The sequence below is a fragment of the Sus scrofa genome, chromosome 9, assembly GCF_000003025.6.
Source record: "Sus scrofa isolate TJ Tabasco breed Duroc chromosome 9, Sscrofa11.1, whole genome shotgun sequence".
In the NCBI taxonomy this organism is placed as follows: domain Eukaryota; kingdom Metazoa; phylum Chordata; class Mammalia; order Artiodactyla; family Suidae; genus Sus; species Sus scrofa.
The window spans coordinates 17,649,599-17,667,636 of record NC_010451.4 but is presented as its reverse complement, the minus strand read 5'-3'; the positions used below and the strand labels follow the sequence as shown (position 1 = coordinate 17,667,636).

Sequence of the window (18,038 nt, the reverse complement as noted above, 5' to 3'; positions counted from 1 at the left end):
TCCATTATCCCGGTACGTGGCATATAGTAGGTATTTAACAAATGAATGAATGAATGAATGGCTTAACACTAGGTCCATGGAAAATGCTCCAGCATGAAAACTTTAGTGCTAAAGTTAAAAGATTGTGCTGTTGGAATAGAATGCTAATACTATTCACGGATTTTATAAACTAAACTGATAAACAATAGTATTCCAGATATTGTTAGTTCCTTTTTCCTTCCCTAAATTCTTGAACTACTGGCCAAACCTGAGACATTCCCTGCAGATATTTTATTCAGTTAAGCAGAACTGCTGAACAGAACTCTTCCTGAGCAAGTCAGGCTATACCACGGCATTTGGCCTGTCAGCACTTTTCAGACAGTGATTGAGCAGAGAGTACCACAAACTTGTTTTTTGCAAAAACAAGTGTGCAAAGGAGGAAAAGAGAAAGATGGGGGTGACCCTGCGGGATCCGCAATATATAACAACACAAGAGGAGCAAATATATCCGTATGTGCATACCTGATCTGAGGGTCTTTTATCTGCAATTAATTCATCCTCACAAACTGTAGGATGTTTCCTACCATGTTTCAGTGAGTCTAGGTTGTCATTGATTGTAAGATACACATTTTGTGTCACCAAGATACACATTTTGTGTCACCAAGAAAATGCCATCCACTAAATTACAAGATGGTCCTGGTGGTAAGATACATCCTAACTTTAGAGATATGAGGATACAAATTAAAACTGATAAAATGTAGTATTTTCAGTCCCATTTCACATGCGGCAACGACAAGAGACTCAAAGAGATGAAGTAATGTTCCCAAGGTCACAGAGTGTGGGTTTTGAATTTGGTTCAGTTCAGTGTAGCCCTGTGTTGTGAGTACCTCCTCCTGTGTGCTCTGTAGGAGAAACACAGAGACAAATGAGACTCTGTCCTAAGCCTAAAGCCCTGAGCTGTCTAGCAGAGAAAGAGACCCATGGGCAAATCAACTAAAATACAGCCTGCTGAGTGCAAGAACAAGACCAGGTACACAGCTGCAACCTGGCACAGAGAGGGGTCATGGATTGCCTCTCTGCATAGGTTCAGGGGTCTCCCAGAGAAAGTCACTCATTTCAAAGAATAGATTGAGATTTGCAGAATGATTTATGCTTATTTCTTTATATCCAGTCAATACTTCGAGTTTTTAAACAATGTTAAGAAAAATCCTTGGCTGAAAAATTCTGTCAGCACTGTGTGAGCTGTGAGTAGCCTGTCTGAGAGGAGAAGGGAAGGTCTTCCATGGCACAGCTCAGCTGCATGTGTCCAAGGAAGCGCAGGAAGGGAGAGAGGTGAAGGGAAGAAAGCTGGGCCCTCAGGAAGTGAGATCGCTGTTATTACCAGGGGTTGGGGTGGTGGTCCCCTTTGGGGAAAGCCTGAAGGACATGACTGCTCATTGGGTGGGGTGGGAGGAGTGCTACCACCCTTGACCTCGTGACCTGGGAGAATTGTCCCTTCATGCGTCACCTATTTTCTCAGCACCTGATGGGGGTTCCTGCTCTGCAATCCTGTGGCACCCCACACTAATTCTTTTAATATTACATATCGTGCTCAATTTTAACTATATTTAGGGCTCTGCACTGGTTGTTCCCTCTTAGAACACTTCCCTTAGATGCCTGCATGATTAACTCCCTCACCTCCTTCCAGCCTTGCCTGTCTTTCTCAGTGAGTCCTACCTCAACCACCCTATTTACAAATGCAGCCTTCACCACCACCGCAACTCCCCCGCCTCCACCCCCGCATCTCAGAATCCTGATACCCCTGCTCTCCTGTTTTTGATTGTTCTATACCACCTACTTCTAACCTAACATTTAGGTTTGTTGGGTTTTGCCTGTCTCTTCTCGTTCGAGTATAAGCTCCACGAAGGCAGGAATTTTTGTTTTCATTCACTGATAGACCCCAGCCTCCTAGAATCATCATTGGTACATACTCAATAAATATTTGCCGAATGAATAAATGAATAAGCAAAGGGCTGAATGAATATATATACCTCTTACCAGTATCATCAACCAAGCATTAAGCTCTCTGAGGGCAAGGAGCAAACCTCTTGTTTATTTCTGAGTCCTCAGCAAATAAGAGTAATTGGTACATGATAGGCAGTCTGTAACTAATGTTGCCTTTAATTTAATGACTGTCATCTCATTTGTGTATGTTAAATCACATCCTAAACTCAGGGATTTCACCTGGGTAAGGAAGGATCATCTTCTGTCTTCTCTGGCTGCCCTCATTCAACAATGGGAGCCTTTGAGGACATATGTGAGATTTTGAGGCAAAGTTTTCCCTAACTCCCAATCTTCTCTTACCTCAACCTAGGCCAGTAGCTTCCATTCGGTTTTCTGAAATTCATAAACAAACAATCAACAACAAAAACAAACAAACAAACAAAACCCCCAAACTCAGTATTGGGGGAACTGAGGTGATTATCCAGTCATCTGGTTTGTGGTATGTGAATTTCATCACTGACCCTGATAAACTGCCACTAAGGATTTGGAGGTAATTGTGTGGACTGTTTTGGATGTCTTTCTTCCCTCTTTTGTTTATTCATGAGAGAAATGAACTTTCTCCAGCACCTTCTAAGCCAGGCCCCATGTCAGCTGGTATCACTTGTCAGTCAGTAAAGACTTGAAAGTGTTATTGGAAAGCACAGGTAGGGTTGCTTTGTTTATGCGTCAGTGAGCAATGCTAGAAGAAAGGGATGGAATTTACAGGGAAGAAATTTAGCTTTTACGCTCAGCGAGCAACCCCGAGCTCTTATTGGCTTCTGAAAGCTCTTTTATATGTAATCATCATAGCGACTCTGTTGGGCAGGAATTCTTTTATTTTACTTTTTTATTTATTTATTTATTTATTTATTTATTGTCTTTTTGCTGTTTCTTGGGCCACTCCCTTGGCATATGGAGGTTCCCAGGCTAGGGGTCGAATCGGAGCCGTAGCCACCGGCCTACGCCAGAGCCACAGCAACGCGGGATCCGAGCCGCGTCTGCAACCTACACCACAGCTCATGGCAACGCCGGATCGTTAACCCACTAAGCAAGGCCAGGGACCAAACCCGCAACCTCATGGTTCCTAGTCGGATTCGTTAACCACTGCGCCACGACGGGAACTCCTAGGCAGGAATTCTTGCCCCTCATTTTACAGTTTGGGAGATCCAGGTACAGACATGAAAATCACACAGCTGCTTAAATGGCAGAGCCACTATTTGAAGCCAGGAATATCTGATGTCCATGTCTCATGATCTTGACATTGGTCTTCTGTATATAGATTTAAATACTTAGGTGATAATCGTGTATCAGCAATAATGAAATTCCACATCAGGATATTCTTTTTCTCTACTTCAGGCTTATTAATTTGTGCCAGTGAGGCCCTAAAAGGTAGCCACAGTTTGCTCTACATTTTTAGTTCAAATCAGAAACAAAAGACTACATCAGGGAGTTCCTGCTGTGGTGCAGCAATTAAGTATCCAGCGTTGACTTTGCAGTGGTGTGGGCTTGATTCCCCAGCCCAGCACAGTGGGTTATTGCCACAGCTGTGACATAGGTCGCAGCTATGGCTCAAATTCGATCCCTGGCCTCGGAACTCAATATGTCAAGGGTGTGGCTGAAAAAGGCCACAGTAGGGGCTTTGTCAGCCTTTCTGCAATATCTTGATTAATGTGTCTTGATTGTCTGATAAACAGGCCAAAATGTAAGAGCTTTTAGCACTGTCAAAAACCTGAGTCTTTCGTCTTTGGCCACATTCCGCTTTCCCATATTTCATTTTCCGAGTAGCCAACTGATGGCATTTGGGGGAAAAAGACATGATTTTAAGATGATTCATCTTTACAGCCCCACCCATCCCTGAAACCTGAAGTCCCATCCATCATGGTCTGTCGAGCCTGCCTTTGGGCATATTCAGATTTGCCTCTGCTTCCCTCAGATAAGGGGCCTGTCAGTCTGCACTGCAGTATAAACCGACCTGACAGATGCTAGGACATCCCGGGAGAGAAGGCAGCCTGGAATGGGCACCTCCCTGGAGACCCTGATGATGAGTTGTCCAAAATGATCAACACGCAGACCTCCAGACATGTGAAGTCAGCTAACACCATGTCCCTCGGGGATCTGGGAATGCTGGAGACTCGGAGAGACGGAGAGAGAGAGCATTGTTGCCCCTGGAAATGATGCTTCTTCCCCAATTATCATCAAAATGTCACAGCTGCAGCGAGGCCCAGACTATGAGGACCTCTTGTTGGTGCCCAGTTAGTTCCATCTTGAGTTAGGGCAGTGACTGTCTGGTTCCTTGGGTCCAGTAGAAATTTACTTTTTCCCAACAACCCTCTAACATACTGCTGTGTTAAGAAGAGTATCTTTAAAGAGCACAAATCTGCCTTATAAGGTTATTAATGACTGAATGTATAATCCATGCAATACCACACATAGTCCATGGCATGTGGTATATTTACCCTTTTGAAAAATGGGAACAATGCCTGCATTTTAAGGGGTATCTTTTGAATCACAGATAATAAATACCCAGAACAGGAGTTCCCATCATGGCTCAGTGGTTAACGAATCTGACGAGGAACCATGAGGTTGCAGGTTTGGTCCCTGCCCTTGCTCAGTGGGTTAATGATCCAGCGTTGCCATGAGCTGTGGTGCAGGTCACAGACGCGGCTCAGATCCCAGGTTGCTGTGGCTGTGGTGTAGACCAGCAGCTGTAGCTCTGATTCGACCCCTAGCCTGGGAACCTCCATATGCCGCGGGAAGCAGCTCCAGAAAAGGCAAAAAGACAAAAACAAAAATAAATAAATAAATACCCAGAACAGCACCTGACATGGTGAAGGCTTACTGTATGCTCAGCGGTCACTCAATAAACAATGGCACGGTGGTCAGTGGCCTCTTAGCAAGGATTGACAGAGGCTAATGTGATCCATCCACTAAGACTGATTTGATGATGGTGGCACCAGCCACCCTTTTCACTGGGGGCGATTCATTATTTAAATGAATGAGGAAATGAATGGCCTTGCTAGGTCTCAGTAAGTTTGGATATGAGACTTGTCCATGGGGAGGTGTATCAAGGAGATGTGAGAAGTAATTGGTACAGAGCTGCTTGTAGCCCTTAGCCTGGGATGGGTATGTACTGACTTGAGAGGCAGGTATGATGCACATATGTACATCACTGCCTAAGAAATATAGGAAGGCCTGTGCTGGGTATTGCTTAGGTCTTCCTTACCTATTGTTTCCAACTGCCCAGGCCTTTATAAGAAAGAAGATAAACTGTTGAATTTCAGGGATTGCCCTATGACAAGTGTAGGTGACAGACTAAGAGGAAATAACTTACTGAGCCTCTGTTAGTGGGTAGACTCTGTAGATAGGAGGAATATGGACTTCCCCCCATGCTTATACAAGCAAGAATTTGCAAAAGTTGGAGTTTCCCGTGATGGCACAACGGAAGTGAATCCAACTAGGAACCATGAGGTTGCAGATTCGATACCTGGCGCTCCTCAGTGAGTTAAGGATTTAGCATTTCCGTGAGGCTGTGGGGGAGATCACAGATGTGGCTCAGGTCTGATGTTGCTGTGGCCATGGCATAGGCCAGTGACTGTAGCTCTGGATTGGAACCCTAGCCTGGGAACCTCCATATGCCACGAGTGTGGCCCTAAAAAGCAAAAAAAAAAAAAAAAAAGAATTTGCAAAAGTTAAAAATCTCAGTACAGAGTGAGGTAAGAGTATATGAAGGACTTCTGGGATTGATGAGGGAGATGACACAGAATAACCTTCACAACACAAACACAGTCCTATGAGAAAACAGCCATGTGGAAAGTTACCTCATTTCCCCAGAGTGTCTTGAAGAACAAAGGCGTAGAACAGAGCAGCTGAAACACACCTCAGTAGCTGATGTGACACTGGACATGTTGCTTAATTTGTCCAAGTTTTACTTCCTCATCTGCCTCACCGGGTTAAACTGTGCATTGCAGGTGAGAACCGAATATGCGTTTGGGGTGAGAACCAAATGTGTGCTCAGTAAACTACGCGTGCCTCTCTCCTGAAGTCTGGTCTACCGTACCATCATCAGCGCCATCATCCAGTCATGAAATCTTTGGGGATGAGGTCAAAGTACAGCATTCCTTATCAGGAGCCCCAAGCTGAATTCCACAGTCAGGAACGAGCACAGGCTTGATTCAGACACATCTACCTGTTTGAATCGTAGTTCTGCCACTTCCTAGCTTTTTTCATTTCAGCTCTTTGACTCTTATTTCCTTTATGAGTTCAGAAATGCTTCCATGGCAGGATGGTAATCAGAAATAATAACAGAGTGGGATTTATTCTGTGCTGGTGCTGGGTACTTTACATGCACTGCCCCATTGTTGTGTCTCCATAGCCACCTTGTGTGTTGTTGCCATCACTGTCTTCATTTCATGGATGAAGGGAATGGTCATCGAGGTTAAGAGGTCATCCAAGAGGTTAAGTCACAGGCCTAAAATTCACAACTAGAAATGACAGAATTGAGGAGTTCCTCTTGTGGTTCAGTGGGTTACAAACCCAACTGGTATCCATGAGGAGGCAAGTTTGATCCCCGGCCTTCCTCAGTGGGTTAAGGATCAGTGTTGCCGTTAGCTGCAGTGTAGGTCGCAGATGCAGCTTGGATCCCGTGTTGCTGTGGCTGTGGTATAGGCCACAGCTGCAGCTCCGATTCAGCCCCTAGCCTGGAAACTTACATATGCCACAGGTGCAGCCCTAAAGAGCAAAAAACTAAAAAGTAAAAGAAAAGAAATAACAGAATTGAGACTAAACCCAGGTCTCTTCCATCTCCAAAGCCAGGCATGTAACCCATATGCTGGCTTGCCTACCCAGTAAAATTGAGGTAGACAATGAATATAAAGTCTAGCACATTGTGGGACACTTACTAAATAAGCACACTTTCTGTCTGCTCCCCAGGTCTCCACAGCCCTGAGGACAAGCAGTTGCTTTCCCTTCCCTCCCTAGACGTCCCCGGTTGACCAGGGGCCACTACAGGTTGAAATGCGGGAGGGGCAGGAGGGATGGGAGAGTTGTTGCATTATTCATGTCTCATTGTACTTGTCTAATGGACTTGCTAAAAGCACCCTGGGTGGAAAGTGTGAGTCTTAATGGCATTTTATAAGAGTTGCTGTGATGAAATAGCACATAAAGCAAATTAAAAACAGTTTATCGCTTTTTAAAATAGGTGATGGGGCGCTGTAACATTTTTCCCAGACGTGATGATCCATTAATATCCAAAGGAGCCAGAAGCTGCTGAAATGTGTCAGCTGCTTGTTTTTAGGGACTGGGAGGATCTGAATCTGTGTAATCCTGGAGGGGCACATTGTCCAAGGTGATAGAATTTGAAGAGGGGTTGCTGATGGGGCAGGGGGCGGTGGCTTTGGGGGAGTCTCCCCTCAGAAATTCCTGAGAATAGAATGGAGGCCAGCGAATGAACATCTGACCTGGGAGGGACCATCAGGCTTGGGAGAAGTGGGACTTTTCAAAGGTTATCTGAAGTATTTCCACAGTCCCTTTTGAGGGTTTGCTTTGTACCCAGCCCTGTACTGGGTCCTGAGGATAGAGAGGTATTTTAGATGCCTTCATACACAACCACAAGACAGACACTAAGTAGTACAGTTGAGACCCAGATCCCCTCATTCAAATCCTACTGTATTTTTCAGAATGATAATTATAGTAACAACAGTCATTCATAATAATAGCTAACATTTTAACATTTAGCACTGGCTACTGTCGGGCTGGTGTTACAGTACTTTAAATGTACTTCATTTATCCTCATCACAATTCTTTGAAGAAGCTGGTGTTATTACTATACCAATTTTTACACTTAAGAATACTTGAAACCCAGAGAGGTTAGGTAACTTGTTCAAGATTACACAGTTAAAAAGTTGCAAACCCAGGAGTTCTCTTGTGGCACAGAGGGTTGAGGATCCAGTGTTCTCACTGTAGTAGCTCAGGCCATTCCTGTGGCGTGGGTTCGATCCCTGGCTGGGGAACTTCCACGTGCCACCAGCAAAAACAAAAAAAAAGGAAGGAAGAAAGTTGCAAATGCTGGTAGGCTGACCCTAGAGCCAACCTTCTTGACCACCCCCTGCCAATTTTCAGTTTTCCTGATGACTTTCTACCTCCATACCCCACACTTTACATCCAGAAAGCATCCGGAGCCAAACCAGAGGTTTGAAGGCGCTAAGATTAGAAATATTGGAACAAGAACTGAGCTGTAAGGGAACTTCAGGGAATGGGGGGGGAGCGGGAGTGGAAGAGGTGGTCAGCTCTGAGGGGAAGATTAAAAGTTCCTGGTACTGCTAAATCGTGAGCACAGCCAGAGGGATACATGCTAGAAATTGAGCCTGATGATAAAATGGCAGGAATGTGGATTTTGGAATCAGACCTTATTCTAGATTCAGCCTCTACCATGTGTGTACTTGTGACCTGGGACAGGTCTCTTAAATGCCTGAGCCTCCTCCCTCATCTGTAAAATAGGATACTAGTTTACAAAACAACTTTTTAGGTTGTTATGATGCCAAAGACAATGAGTAATAGTGGCAGCAGGAGTGGTTGTCACTGTGATTCTCATCCTTGCCACCTTGTCACCACCTTGACCACCTCTCAGATTGAAGAGGAGACAAGGTGAAGAGCATTGAACTAGGACTTGGGATCAGGAGCCCTACATGCCATCCCCAGTTGCTGCCACTAAGCCATGTATCCTGGGGCTAGTCAGGGAGCCTCGTTATATACGGCTCCTCTGTAAAAGCGGGCAGTAAGTAAGCGGGCAGTAAGTACTATATCCATTGTACCTGTTTGTAGGAATACCTTGAATCACAAGTGAGAAGTGTACGTGAATATGCTTTCCAGTCTACAGAGTGAGTGTTGGGGTCCCAGGGACACCTCCTTGAGTCAGTGATGCACTAGGAAGGCACACAGGACTCAGCCTAGTCATCCTTGTGACTGATTTATTACAGCAAATGGATACAAAGCAAACCAGCAAAGGGAAAGGAGCGGGGGACAAAGTCCACAGGAAACTCGGTACAAGCTTCTAGAAGCCCTGTGCCAGTGGAGTCACACGGGACATGCCTAATTCTTCCAGCAACCAATTGTGACAACAGGTGTGAAATGCTCTTTACCAGAGAAGTGCCTTATAGACTCAACATCCAGGAATTTTATTGGGTGCTGGTCACGTAGGATCCCTCTGCCTGGCACCTACCTCAGTTCCAGACTCCCAGGTGAAAAGCAAGCAGTCAGCTTAAATGACACTCTTTATGCAGTTTAGGCACAACGAGCCATTCTTACTAGGAAATTGTAAGAACCCTTCCAAAAGCTAAGTTCCCAGATGTCAGCCAAGGACTAGCCTTCCTTGTAAGTAGGCTTTTTAAAGGATACAGTCTCAGGGTTTCTGCATTAACTTTTTTTGCACAGAGCAGATTGAATCCATAGAAATTTTTATATCTATGTACTCAAAAGGGGAAAAAGGGATAATAATGTTAACAGTAACAATAGTTCATACTTAATGATCAAAAGTAGGCACTTTTATGGATGCTTTACATGTATTACCTCAGGTAGCATTTCATCCATATAACAATTCCATGATAGGGGTGCTGTTATCATCACTGTTCTCCTCATCACTGTGAGGAACTGAGGCCTCAGAGGGTAAGGAGCTTGCCTGGGTATGCAGCTATATGGCTAGTAAGAAGAGAAGTAGTAGGACCAGGACATGGCCCTGGCATTGTGGCTCCTGAGTCTGTTTTCTTAGCCACTACCATACTACACAGTGTAAACTGCACCTGCCACGGCCTGGATGAGTCCTCTGTGTTATGTCATTAATGCTCGCAGCAGCTCCATGTAAGTTATTGGACTGACTTTGCATGTAAGAAACCCATGGTTCAGGAATGTTAATTTGTGTCATATCACCCAGCCAGCGAAGTGACTGTCAGGAGTGGGTCTCTACCTTTTCTCACTCTCCTTTTCCTGGCTGGGGTTTTGCTCAGTTTTTGGAAGAGAAGCTGCAAATGGTCCAGGTGGAAATGAGTGGCTCTAGGAGCTGAAACAGAAAAAAATCCCACCCCCCACCCCCCACACACACCTTATTCCACCACTTGGGCACAGAGTTATTGGAAGAAGGGGCTGTATTGCAAGTAATTCAGCTTTTCCTGCAGTATTTGAGAGCTGTGGATGCTGCCTTCAGCTCTTTTTGGTTGCCATGGCAGCAGATGTGACATTTCTTTCATGAGGAAAAAAGAAAAGGAAGGGAAAGAATCAACTTGGTCCTTGGTGATTTTAGACAAATCTGTTCAGAGCTAGTTAGTTTTGCTTGCTAGAAAAATTGCTAGGAAATTCTCAGAATGGAATCAAAGGGGAATAAATAGGTGGCAAAATCTGCTCCTCCAGGGAAATCGCATGTTGTATGTGTGTGGTGGTGGCTTGTGGGAGTGGAGGTGCAGGGGGAGGAGGCGGGCAGTGTGGGACTGGAGACAACTTCTCAGCTGATTGGGGCAGCAGCTGGTCACTGAGGTCTTGGTCATCATTGTAATTCTGCTTCCAGCTCCCTCACCCCACCAGTCTTATATTGTGTGTTAGGTTTAGCAAAGGCTCAGCAAAGGCTCTTTAGTGGGGAAAACATGTAAAACAAGAATTACAGTTTGGAGTGATAAATGCAGTGATGAAGTAGGCTTGGTATTCTATGGAAGCATCTTCTCTTGTTCATATCATTTTGATCTATGTCTGTACACACACACATGAACAAGGTGTATTTTTGTTATTGTTTTGTGAGCATTTATTCATGTCGTTACATTAACCTCTGTAACCATCCAATTTCAGTGATGCTCCAATATTCCAGTGAGAGGAAAGGTCACAGTCACCTGTGGGTGAATATAGAAGTTATTGCCATTTTTTTCTATTAAAAGGAGAGAGTTCTATAGACTGACATCGGAGAGGATTTGTTCATAACACAAAATAGTGCATTCAGAAAGATGTCTTAAGTTTCTCTTTATTTCCTTCTTTCTAGCGATTTGTAAAATTTATCGTAGCGAGAGAGGAAAAAACCTCCCTTAGGTACTAACCTGCCTTTATCATCTTCTATTATCACCTTGTCACATATTGATCTCCAAGAAGAGACGCAGTACCCCAGGTTTAAGGTCCTAGAGGCTGCCCATGCGCCCTCCAAGGAGAAGTAAGAACCAACCTTGATTTGTGACCAAAGCAATGGGAATGTTGTCTGCAATTCCAGGGGTTCCTCTCGGGAGTTGGCATCCAGTGGAAGGGGTTCCGGGGCAAGGGGGAATAATCAAAATGAGAACTCCGAGACCTGTGCTGCCAGATGCCTAACAGTGCTCTCTCTTGTCGTTTCCCCCAGAGCCATGTTCGACTATGACAAGAGCAAGGACAGCGGGCTGCCAAGTCAAGGACTTAGTTTTAAGTATGGAGATATTCTCCACGTTATCAACGCCTCTGACGATGAGTGGTGGCAAGCCAGGAGAGTCACACTGGAGGGAGACAGCGAGGAGATGGGGGTCATCCCCAGCAAGCGGAGGTAAGATGCCTTTTCTGTGTCGGAGGGACTGCTCTCCAGCTGTGCAGGGAGTGGAGGTGAGGGAAGATGAACGTGTGGCAAGCTCTTCACAAAATATCTGTTTGAGTGGGAGAGTCAGTCGGCAGGGAAATTGTCCGTGGTGACAGGTGACCCGAATTAAATATTCTCATTCTTCTTATATCAGGGTTTTACCCAAACTGGTAACTATGATAAGGCATCAAGGAAGAAAGAGGAGGAGTTCCCGTCGTGGCGCAGTGGTTAACGAATCCGACTAGGAACCATGGGGTTGCGGTTCGGTCCCTGCCTTTGCTCAGTGGGTTAACGATCCATCATTGCCGTGAGCTGTGGTGTAGATTGCAGACGCAGCTCAGATCCCGCATTGCTGTGGCTCTGGCGTAGGCCAGTGGCTACAGCTCCGATTCGACCCCTAGCCTGGGAACCTCCATGTGCCACGGGAACAGCCCAAAGAAATAGCAAAAAGATAAAAAAAAAAAAAAAAAAGAAGAAGAAAGAGGATCTGCTTACACTGCTTTTCTAAAATGTATCAGCATTCTTAGGTTCAAGGTTATGCTTATCAGATCTATTGCTGATTTGCAAATTCAGAGGAGTTATTCAAAATTTACCAGATAGGAGTTCCTGCGGTGAAACAGCAGAAACGAATCTGACTAGGAACCATGGGGTTGCAGGTTTGATCCCTGGCCTCGTTCAGTGGGTTAAGAATCCGGCGTTGCCGTGAGCTGTGGTGTGGGTCATAGACTCAGCTTGGATCTGGCGTTGCTGTAGCTTCGATTAGACCCCTAGCCTGGCAACCCCCATATGCATGGGCGCGGCCCTAAAAAGCAAAAAAAAAAAAAAGAAAAAAAAAATTTACCAGATAATGTTATACAAAAGCCAGGTGAAAGCCAAATGAACTATTTACTCAGCTAAGATCTCAGCTATGTATTACCTCCAGATATTGACGGAAAAGGCTAAAAACCTCCATTCGAAATTTAGATGCTTGGAATATGAGCTGCATCCATACACCCCAAATACCTTTGTACAAAGTCTTCACAAAGCCAAGCATTCAAGTGCTGCCACACGAAAGTGGTCCAGTGACCGAGTTAGCCCCAACCATAGTGGGAATGTGGAAGTTCTACCCAAGAATAACTCTGGGGCATTTGCAACCCAGAGAATTCTGGCCCCCCATCTTTCTCTGCCTGTGGCCACACAGCCTGGGGTGAACATGGAAAGTGGGCAGCAGGCTGACTATTCCACAGCCACCCCCTCCCCACCCTCCAAGCCCACACCTAGAATCTCCCATCAGCAGACAGTTCTTTAAATGTTTAGGCTCCTGCCTAATTGCCTGACTTTGCTTTGAGAGGGCATTCTGAATCTGTAGTTTATGGTGTTTTCTTAAAGGTTATGTGCTCAAAGCAGTAACTCTCAAGACTAGTATATGTTCTGTGCTTCTCCATTTCTATTTACTTTTTTAAAAAGTCAAGGCAGCATGCATTCCAGTTTGCTTTGATTTTTTTTTTTTTTTTTATTGTCTTTTGTCTTTGTTGTTGTTGTTGTTATTGTTGCTATTTCTTGGGCCGCTCCCGCGGCATATGGAGGTTCCCAGGCTAGGGGTCCAATCGGAGCTGTAGCCACCGGCCTACGCCAGAGCCACAGCAACGCGGGATCCGAGCCGCGTCTGCAACCTACACCACAGCTCACGGCAACGCCGGATCGTTAACCCACTGAGCAAGGGCAGGGACCGAACCCGCAACCTCATGGTTCCTAGTCGGATTCGTTAACCACTGCGCCATGACGGGAACTCCTGCTTTGATGTTTTTAATCAGAGCTGTCTGAGGGGCTGTCCTGTAAAAGGAGCCATCTTGTTGAATATGACCCCAAGGGTAGAAGTAGGTCAGCGAAGGAAAACCATGCAGGAATAGATTTCAGCTCACTTTAAAGTAATCCTTTTACCAGCTGGAGCTGCCTAGAGATGGTATAGATGACCTGGGAAGACAGTGAAGTAGAATAATGATTTTCACACCAAGAGAACATTGTGAAGACTTGGGCTGCACACACACACACACACACTCACACACACACACACACACACACACACACACACATTCTGATTCAGTCTGTCTGGAGTGGGTTCCGGAAACCTATGTTTGTGTGTAAGTTCCTCCATGTGATTCTGATAATAGAAGAATCCGTGGCAGGAAGTATTGTAGAAGGGATTCAAGTTTCGGATGGGACGGTTGAACTCTATGACTTTTAGGCACTTTCCAGTCCTGGGGTTCTGTGATCCTAACCAGTCTTGCCAGTAGTCCTTCATTTGTTCAGCTGCACATCGTTTCCCCCCTAAGGAACATCCTCGGTGCTCATCCTCCAGTGGTATCTTTCCACCTGCCGGTATCATTTTTGAATTGGCTCTGTCTTTCCGTTTTGGATGAAAACCATTTTAAAAACCATGCCTCGGCCTAGGGAAGAAGTTTGCGTAGTGACTCTGGTGTTGATGTTTGCATTTTCTCTCATGAAGGATACGGTAGCACCCCCCCCCAAATCTCCTGTGGTGTGGGGGTGTGGGGGTGTGGGGTGTGTGTTTATGACTGTAAATGAATTTCTGTCAAATTTTCTCCTTAACGATTTTTAACTCTTTCCAAAAATTTTACTCATATTGTTTTATGTGTTTGTAAAAGTAACACATTTCATTGAAGAAAAGTGGGAAACTTTAGAAAAGTCGCTTATAATCATACCCCACAAAGCCTTTTTGTGCACTTATTTTAATGCAATTTAAAATTGTCATGAGTCTTCCCCAGGGCTGCTCTTTAATGCTTAACTCCTAAAGGAGGCAGTGTTAAAATGCAGGGTTTTTTTACACTGCGTTCAACATCTTACAACTATAGCTCAGAATAAATGGTTGCTGGTACAAATATGATTTATTATTAGATTAGGGTTATTTTTTTCAATTCTTAATCTCTCTCTAGCCCCTTTCCTGAGTATAGTTCAGCTTATGGAGCTGGTCTGGAAAAATCTCATAGTGGAAAACATCAGTGTATGACTTTACCCTTGACTAAAATGTTTCTTTATTGATGATTCCACTTACTCATCCCCATAAAACAATGAGAGGAAGACCATGAAAATCATCGCCTTTTCCCTCCTTCTTTTTTGAATATGGTCAATAAATTTTATTTAAATAAATTCTCCTAGAGCATGCTAAACACTTTTTCTAAGCCCTTTGCAATTAACTTATTTAAACCTCATTACAACTGTATGGGTTATCGACAATTTACAAACCAGGAGGTTGAAGCACGGGAGGTAAATTTACTAATAACTGGCATAACTGGAATTTGATCCCAGACAATAGTGCTCTTAACTCATATGCAGTCCTGCCTCCTAAATTATTAAAATAAGAATTGACAAAATTCAGTTCCTCAAGCATTACCTGAGCAGCTTCTGTGAGCCAAGCACAGTTATCAGGTCACAACGTTTGTGGGATTGACATGTAGCTATGACACAGCTACACTGTGATGCACAATGAGGGCTAAATTGTAAATAAAGGCAGTGTCTTAGTTCAGGATGCTATGACAGAATGCCATACACGGGTGGTTCATACAACAGACCTTTATTTTCTTTGCAATTCTGGAGGCTAAAGAGTTCAAAAATCTGGGTACTGGCTGATTGGGTTCGGGTTTGCAGACAGCCTCCTTGCTGTGTCCTCATATGGCTGAAAGAGAGAGATCTTTCTCTCTCAAGTCACTTCTTTCTGACCACTTACCTGACTCATGCAGGCTCCATCCTCATGACCTCATTACCCCCCAGTGACCCACCACCAAATACCACCACACTGGGTCTAGGGCTTCAACATATGAATTTTGTTTGGACACAAACATTCAGTCCATAGCAGGTATCAAGAGAAGTGAAAGGGCAGCAGACAGAGGAATGAATCCATCTGATAATAGACTCTGTATTGTCACAGGTGTTTTCAAATACAAGATTTCATTTAATTTTCACAAAAGCTTCATGAGGAACCTGAGGGTCAGAAAAGTCAAGTAACTTGCCTGAGCCTGCACAGCCAGCCACTGGCTGAACCCAGGTCTCTGCATAGCATGGCTTTTCACTACCCCTAGGGTATCCTAGAAGCCCTTGCCAGTTAAAGAGTTCTCACTGTGTTTCAAATACTATACTAACCAATTTTTTGTAGTATTTAATACTCACTGTAATTTTTCAAGTCTATGTTAATATCTTAATTTCACCAACATAAAACTTGAGAGGTTGAGTGACCTACTCTAAGTTACAGAGCTAGTAGGTGGCAGGTGCAGAATTCCAACCCAGATTGGTGTGATTTCAAAACCCAGCAGAGAATCTCTGTTTTTTGAGATTGCATGGTTTCCGAAGGGCCTAACTGGGATTTGTTCCACTGTCTTTTTTTTTTTTTTTTCCCATGGCTGCACCTGTGGCATATGGAAGTTCCTAGGTTAGGGGTTGAATCAGAACTGTAGCCAGGCTATGGGGTCAGATCCAAGCCATGTCTGCGTCCTACACCGCAACTCACGGCAGCACCGGATCCTTAACCCACTGAGCCGAATCAGGGATCAAACCCGCATCCTCATGGATACTAGTAGGGTTTGTTACTGCTGAGCTGAGCCACAGCAGGAACTCGTGTTCCACTGTCTCTTAATTCAAGTTTCTATTCATTGCCCCGTAAAGACTGTCACCTGGGCTCTCAGACAGCATCTTGCAGCTAGCATTGCATAAGGGTTTACTTACTTAGCCTCCCTGCAAGCCAGTGGCCACTAACCTGTATGGCATTTCAGTTCCCCCTACAGCAGGGACTTGTGGAACACAGGCAAAGGATACCCAGCACCAAATGGTATTCCCACCATCCACTGCTCCAGGCCTAACCTCATTCTGTGTTTGGCGGGACCCTGAAAATGCCATATGGGAGATAGGTGAGAGAGCAGAAGAAAACAGTTGGGTTCATTAAAGCATGACCATTTGGTCCTCTCTGGAGATGCTGGGTATCAGAATTGACTGCTCAAGTTTTGCCATTTAGTTTATGTTTTCAGTATTCTGGTCAGTGACCAAACTAGGGCGGAGAGGATTATTTCTGCCTAAACAGTCTAATTAATTGCTCGCCTCTTGAGTGGGAGAGAAGTATGCAGTCCTTTTCTTGGTAATTCTGTCTCTCTGCACACATGACCCACCATTTCCTTAAGTAAAGCTCTGTGGATCTTCATATCATCTATTTCTGCCAAAGGAGTCTTAGTTAAAATAATTGGAGAAGAATGATGCTAAACTTGCACCTAGATTCTTACCAAGTAAGAAAAAGCCATGAAATAGCCAACAATTTTTTATCAGAAACACTGGTTTGGGGGGCAATGCTCTCCAACTCTCTGAGCCTTGGTTTTCACATGTAGGTGAGGAACCAGTAGTCTCCTCGATGATTCCATGTATTCACTCATCAAGGAAGATGCATTACGCACCCACTTTATGCCCAGCTCCATCTTCAGCCCTGGATCATTGTACAGATTAAAGATAATATAGATAAGGTGGGTTAGCACAGCTTCTAATACTTTTGTGCATACTCAAATTATATATATATATTTTTTCCCTCACATTTTGAGCTTTTGGTGCTCAAAAAAACACAGCATTACATAGGGCCCCATTTCTCAGCCCTGACTAATCTGAACTATCCACATGCATCCCTGAAGCACTAAGAGAGAGGACCAGGCTGAGGCAAATGAGAAAGAAAAGATAAGCCACCCCACCTGCTACCCAGGAGAGAGGTTTGCAGAGACCTTCCTAAGAGGCAGTCAACACTGGCCTCTGAAATGGAAAAACACAACTATGGTTTGGATGCAGTGAAGGTAAAAAAGACTGCAGAGGAAAGAAATCAATCATGTTTATGATGTAATATTGCAAATAGACACTTATCTAACCTGAATTTCAGTGTTAAAAGCAAATTTATTCTGCATTTTGAGGCCAGCCTGTCGTAACAGGTATTATCTCATTGACTCTGTGCTTGAATTTGGTTATGGTTTATTTAATTCAGGACATTCAGGATTGGGGATGCAAAGGAGGGGCGTGGTTATCCTTTGTGAAGAGCTCAGCCCAGACTTCTAAGGAACTATATTGGTCTTAAAGTTAGGGGTAACCATCTAAAATCTCAGGTTTGTTGAAAATTTCATTGGATAATTTCATTGGATAAGGGAAACATGGAAGGTCCTTAAACACTGTTTCCCAAACAGAGTAGATGTGGCCAGACACTGAAGTTAGCTCTACTCAGGCCATTTTTCTACTGCTTTCTAATTTGGCAAGCTTCAAGTCTTAGCTTTTCCATCCATAAAATGGGGTTGACAATACCTGCATCACTTGGTTATTGTCAGGACCAAATGAGATGCTGTAAATATGACGGAATTTTTCATTAATAAGTATATGTGAAAACCTCAGCTACCACTTGTGTCACCCTTATTATTATTTATGAAACTTTGAACTGAAGTAGAAAGCAAAGCGTTCTGAC

The 18,038-nt window shown here is 44.3% G+C and overlaps 1 protein-coding gene across 24 annotated transcripts in view; it reads left to right on the top strand.

Annotated features, from left to right (window-relative positions):
• Positions 1 to 18,038, top strand: part of DLG2 (discs large MAGUK scaffold protein 2) — a 1,971,427-nt gene that overhangs the window by 1,879,781 nt on the left and 73,608 nt on the right. For all 24 annotated transcript variants that reach the window (XM_021102325.1, XM_021102324.1, XM_021102319.1 and 21 more), the window contains one exon: positions 11,363 to 11,539. In XM_021102325.1, the coding sequence (XP_020957984.1) occupies positions 11,363 to 11,539 (177 nt within the window). The remainder of the gene's footprint in view (positions 1 to 11,362; positions 11,540 to 18,038) is intronic.